The sequence below is a fragment of the Triticum aestivum genome, chromosome 2D, assembly GCF_018294505.1.
Source record: "Triticum aestivum cultivar Chinese Spring chromosome 2D, IWGSC CS RefSeq v2.1, whole genome shotgun sequence".
Taxonomy (NCBI): Eukaryota; Viridiplantae; Streptophyta; class Magnoliopsida; order Poales; family Poaceae; genus Triticum; species Triticum aestivum.
The window spans coordinates 577,420,589-577,426,658 of record NC_057799.1 but is presented as its reverse complement, the minus strand read 5'-3'; the positions used below and the strand labels follow the sequence as shown (position 1 = coordinate 577,426,658).

At 48.8% G+C, this 6,070-nt stretch overlaps 1 protein-coding gene across 1 annotated transcript; it reads right to left on the bottom strand.

Moving 5' to 3' along the window:
* Positions 1–214: 214 nt before the first annotated feature.
* LOC123055956 (BTB/POZ and MATH domain-containing protein 2-like) lies at positions 215–868 on the bottom strand. Its single transcript, XM_044479750.1, has one exon. It carries the CDS (start codon positions 866–868, stop codon positions 215–217), a length of 654 nt encoding a protein of 217 aa, XP_044335685.1.
* Positions 869–6,070: the final 5,202 nt, after the last annotated feature.

The window sequence follows — 6,070 nt, the reverse complement described above, 5'->3', positions numbered from 1 at the left end:
GAACATCATACAAAAATCGCGTGTGTAACCCGCAAGTACACAGAATTATCCCATTATCAATGTTTACTCAGAACGAAACCAAAGCTGCATACAGCGCAGTAGTTCATAAAGTACTAAAAGCCAACTACAAAGTACAGAGAACATAAACGAGAGAATTGCAAACTTATTAGTAATAAAGCCCACGCAGACGCAATATATGGCATGGCTAATGGCTTCAAGCAGAGCCGGACAGATAATCTGTGAGCACAGCATCCACTTCGCCTCCAAGTCCAATCTTGGCATGCTTGGATTTCTTCAGGGGTGCCGCCAAGTTGCGGATAACAAATTTCTTGCTCTCACACAGAATCGGCAGCGGAGGCGGCGGCAGAATGGCACGTTTCCCCTCAGTATAGGGTTCTCCGATCACGGTGAGAACGCAGCGGATAGTGACACTCCCATTGTTTTCAAGCGATACTGATCTCAGCCTCGATCTGTCCACGAACTGAGGATAGCCCCGATAAATGCATTCGGCCGTAAAGGTATACTCTATCTCGTCAAACTTCGTAACCTGTGCTCCACTTTTGCCCAGCAAGTTCAAGGTGAACCTTCCTCTCACATCCTTTTCCGGGCTGAGGCAGTTCAAGAACGCCGAAGCGTTGCCAAAACTGCCATGTCTCACGCCGTCCGGGAAGAAGCTTATTGTCCACTTGAAGCCACCGACGGTGAAGACGGTCGAGCTGACGAGCTTTTCGACGCCGATGCCTTCGAGCAGCGGGTAAATGGTGATCTCGAAATCATGCGTTGAGGTGAAGGTAGGGGTGATGCATCTCGACGAGGTCTTCGGCAGGCACTTGGCATGGCTAGCTGCAGAGGTGGAGTTGGTGGCCATGGCGAGAGCTAAAGAGTGACGGGCTTCGCAGGCTAGATCACTATAGGCTATACATATGCGCCTCCTTATAGGGCTTTTCTAGGCGAGAGGAGTGAAGGCGCGGGCGCACGCTCGCATGGGACTTGGAAGTCGTTTAGTTTCCCGGTGAGCAGGCATTAACACGGAATGCATGCCGTCGTTTCAACTCGTCGCAGTGGGAGCAGAAACGAAATTCAATCGACTGAACATGAATTAACTCCGTTAGCGAAGGGATGTGAAAGGCCCACGATCGATGACAAAGGGATTCATCAAGCGAACAGGAAGTGACGATGCACCGCATGCACCGGCTTTCCTATATCAACGGACTAATACGGGGTTTGGCGCCCACCCCCACCAGTAAAGGGCTGTGGATTTATTCCGTGTGTATAGCATTTTTGCCGCATGCACAACGTACACAGGGAAAAAGGAAGAATATTTTCGATGAGAAAACCAGCTCGGACCATCTCATGGGAAAACCCTTTCTTTAAGATGAATCTCATGAAAAACTAGGATCCACCCACAGAAGCATGGCCCTCTACAAAATTCTTAACAAAGCAAATAATCCGCATATCAATCAGGTGACATAAGCGCAAATGCCAGCGGCTAAGGATCTCCCCCCCCCCCCCCCCCCCCCTCCCCCGATCCGGCTTGTTTTACCTTCCTTGTCTGATGATCACCTGTTAAATATCATGACCGATGTGGGAATATTTATTGATCCCGAGCAGGGGCCACCTTCTCTCCTCCTCTCTACTATTAGGGCCAATGAGATGGCTCAGGCAGCCATAGCTAAGGCCAAAGAGGCCGTTGCCTCTGCGGCTACGGCTGATCTGTGGCCAGGGGATAGGGCGGGTGGTTTGGAGGTTGGTAGTGGCCAACCCCAGCCTAACACATCTAGAAGGGGCAAATCCAAGCGATCTAAACCCTGCGCTGCCCCTAGCAGGTCGAGTCTTCACATAAAAAATCTCTCTTACAAATGAAAGCTCTATTCTGGAACATTAGAGGTTTTGGCGCTAGGGGGCGCCAAGACCAAATTAGAGATGTTGTTCGTGGTGATAATATTGACATAGTAGGGATGGTCAAAACTTTCAAAGACTCTTTCTCCCCTAATGAACTTTCTGCGATTGCGGGCATGGATAGGTTTGATTGGCATGTCCTGCCATCTTCTGGTCACTCGGGAGGGATTCTGATTGGTTCTAAACAGGATGTGTTTGATTTTGTTGCTTTCGATCATGGGATTTTCTGGGCAAGCACTGTCGTGTATCACAAATCTCTTAACACTTTGTGGGAGTTCATGGTTGTATATGGCCCAGCAGATCACTGCTTATCTCCCTTTTTCTGGACGAACTCTTTGCTAAGATCGAGGCTTGTACTATTCAGATCGTTATCGGAGGCGATTTTAACCTTCTTCGCACCCCCTCGGATAAGAGTAACTTAAACTTCTCCTGGCCTTTGGTAAATGCTTTCAATGATTTCATTAGCAACTGTGCAATTCGCGAGCTACCCAGGGTAGGGGCCCGTTTCACCTGGTCTAATCACCAGGCCATCCCGATCTGGTCGGTGCTGGACCGGGTGTTCATCTGCTCCAGGTGGGACTCCTTATTCCCTCGTGCCTCCCTTTATGCTAAAGTCAATGTGGGCTCCGATCATACACCACTCCTTCTTGATGCTGGGTTGCAGCAATCTAGGCCCTCCTCCCGCTTCCAGTTTGATGCTTCTTGGCTTCTTGTGAAGGGCTTCGCAGATATGCTGGCTACTAAGATCGCTAACCTCTTAGCCTCCCAGACTCGCTCATTTGGTCTTATGGATGACTGGCATAGATGCTCCTACGAGTTGTGTAAATTCCTTAAGGGTTGGTCACGTAATCATGCTGCGGAGGAGCGTAGGGCGAAGAATGCATTAGAGTCTCATATTGTGGATCTTGAGCGTGCGGCTGACACCTTGGGCCTCTCGGAAGCAGGTTGGTCTTTGTGTTATAACCTCGAAGCCGCCTTGATGCAGTTGCATCAGCAAGCGGAAACTTATTGGCGCCAACGTGGCACTCTTAACTGGACTTTAAAAGGGAACTCTCCTACTGCCTACTTCTTTGCCATTGCCAATGGTCGCAGAAGGCGTTGCTACATTAACAGCCTTCTCATCAATGGTGTTCGGTCTTCGGACCAATCCCTAATCCTCTCTCATGTGGTGGAATTCTTCTCTTCTCTATTGGGGGCCAAGCCTGCTAGTGGCTTTTCTACCTCTCCCTCCCTGTGGGAGGACGCTATGAAAGTTTCGAACGAGGAGAATGAGGCCTTAATGACCCCCCCTGTCAGATAAGGAAATCTGGAACGTGGTAAATTCCGCCAATCCCAATGCTGCCTCCGGCCCTGATGGGTTCTCTATCCCCTTTTTCAAGAAATTATGGCCGCAGCTACGGCAGCTGGTCTGTCAAATCATCCAGGGTTTCTGTTTGGGCACTATTGACATCTCTCGTCTCAACTATGCGGTGATCACCCTGATCCCTAAAAATTAAAGGCGTCGAGCTGATTTCCCAGTTTAGGCCAATTGCGTTGATTAACAATTTTGCGAAGTTCCCAGCTAAAGGCTTTGTGACTCGCCTTTCCCCTGTCGCTCATAGAACTATCAGTCCTTTCCAATCTGCTTTCATTAAAGGGCGCTTTATTCTGGACGGGATCCTGTGCCTTCACGAGATAGTACACATGACCTCAAATCTCGTAAATCTAAAGTTATTATCCTCAAACTGGATTCTGAGAAGGCCTACGACTCGGCCAGTTGGCCTTTCTTGAGGAAGGTTCTCTTGGCGAAAGGCTTCGATGGTGCCTACGTTCATTGAATCATGCAGTTGGTCTCGGGGGGCCACACTGCGATCTCTATTAATGGTCATGTCAGTAATTTTTTTGCTAGCGGCAGGGTGACCCTGTGTCCCCCGTTCTGTTTAACTTCGTCACCGACGCCTTCTCCCGTATCTTATCTAGGGCTGCCCATCACGGTCATATATCTCCGGTTGTGTCTCATCTGATTCCGGACAGTGTTACCCACCTTCAATACGCTGATGACACTATCATTATGGTGCAATTGAACGATTGCTCACCTCAAGTTCATTCTCCTCTGCTTCGAGGCCTTGTCGGGGCTGAAAATTAACTTCTCTAAGAGCGAGGTAATCAACACCTATGACAATGAGGCTTTGAGGGTGGCGCGCCTCCTCAATTGTAAGCTTGGTTCCTTTCCCTTAAAATACCTGGGCCTCCCTATCTCACCGAATATGCTTCATTCGAAAGAGTTTGCCCCTGCTGTCTCTAAGGTGGGTAATAGGGTACTCCCCTGGCGTGGCAGGTACAAATCCAATGCTGGGGAAGTGGATTTGATCAATGCCTGCTTATCTTCCCTTCCTATGTTCCTAATGGGTTTTTACCTCCTCTCAGTTGGGATCCATGCGGGCTTTGATAAGCATAGGGGTGCGTTCTATTGGAATGCGGCAAATAATAGGCGCAAATATAGGCTTGTTAAGTGGCAACTCATGTGTAGACCAAAAAACCTTGGGGGCTGGGCATCATTAACACTTCCGTCATGAACAAATGCCTGTTGGTCAAATAGTGGTGGAAGATCATGTCTAGTGGGGCCAGTTCTTTATGGTATTCTATCCTTAAAGCCAAGTACTTCCCTCATTCTAGCCCGATGTTTGGGTTGGCTCTACGTGGTTCACAATTCTGGAAGGATCTTATTCTAGTCCGCCCGCTTTTCCTCGAGCGTGTTAAATTCATTGTAGGAGATGGTTCCTCGGTTCGTTTTTGGCTTGATTGGTGGTGCGGAGACTCACCTCTCTCTATGAGCTTCCCTACCCTTTTTTCTTATTGCTCTAATCCGAATATCTCCATCGCGGAGCTGTCAGCTAATAACTGGGACCTGGCCTTCTGTCGCTCCCTTTCTCCTGAAGAGTTGGAAGACTAGCAAACTCTCTCTGCCTTATTCCCCACGCTCTCGGAGGTTCCGGATTCGGTGGTTTGGCCTCTCACTGCCTCTGGCCGCTTCTCGGTCAAGTCTCTGTACTCTAAGCTTATTGGTGGCTCCCCTACAAATAGATTCTCGAATATCTGGCGGGCACGTGTACCACCGAAGATCAAAATCTTCCTCTGGCAAGCATTCAGAGGGTGCCTCCGTGCTGCCGATCAAATTCGCAAGAGGAATGGCCCTGGCTCGGAGTTCTGCTCTCTCTGAGATGCTTTGGAAAACATGAACCATATATTCTTTCATTGTGTGCTTGCTAAGCTTGTTTGGAGCCGCGTTAGATCCTGGCTCCAGGTCACCTGGGATCCATCCTCCTTTACTGATCTGAGAGGTCTTGCCAATTCCTTGACTAGCGTTACAAAGAGGATTTTCTGGGTTGGTCTGGGTGCCATTTGTTGGTCGTTATGGACTACTAGGAACAAGTTTACGATCGAACATGTTTTTCCTGCTAAACCTGCTGGCTGCCTATTTAAATCTTGTATCCTCTTGCAGCAGTTGAGATCATTGACTAAGCCGGAGGACCGGGACGCTCTTGATCTTCTCATATCTAAAGTTCAGGCCTCGGCGTCATCTCTAACTGGGCAGGATCATGGTGTCTAGGCGTTTTGGAGCTCCATCGACTAGTTGATGGCTATGTCGTTTATCCTTTCTCCAGCCTGCGTGTCGTGTGCTGGCAGGGTGCCATGTATCCCTCGTACTTTCGGGTTCTTTCGTGCTTACCCGCGTGTGGGTGTACTTGATGTTGCTTGGGTTTGTTCTCGGTGGTGTTGTCCTTTGACTCTGCCATGTGGCTTTATTTATAAAGTCGGGCATATGCCTTTTCTCTAAAAAAAATCTCGCTTACTGCAAGATGGAAGTACATGTGGCACTCCCATTGTGGACCAACCCAATAACATGCGTTTTTTAAACCTTCCCGTAGCCGTTCTGGGAACCTTCCGCCAGTTTAGAAAGGTTTTGAGGGGTGTTTCCTTTTTCGCTTTTTTTGTGTTTTCTCTAGTTGTTCTTTTTCCCGTTTTTCCTAATACATGTTGACTTTCGTTGAATATTTGTAAATACAAGGTGAACATAGACCGTGACCATCTCTTACCTCCACAAGAAAAGATAACACACTTTCCTTCTCCCGTCAGCGCCGCCGCCGGTCCGCCCCATCTCCAATGGCCTTTGGGCCACGGAGGTGCAAAG

Bases quoted from the DNA above. Each gene is read 5' to 3' on its own strand.
- LOC123055956 (XM_044479750.1), bottom strand. From the start codon at position 868: ATGGCCACCAACTCCACCTCTGCAGCTAGCCATGCCAAGTGCCTGCCG.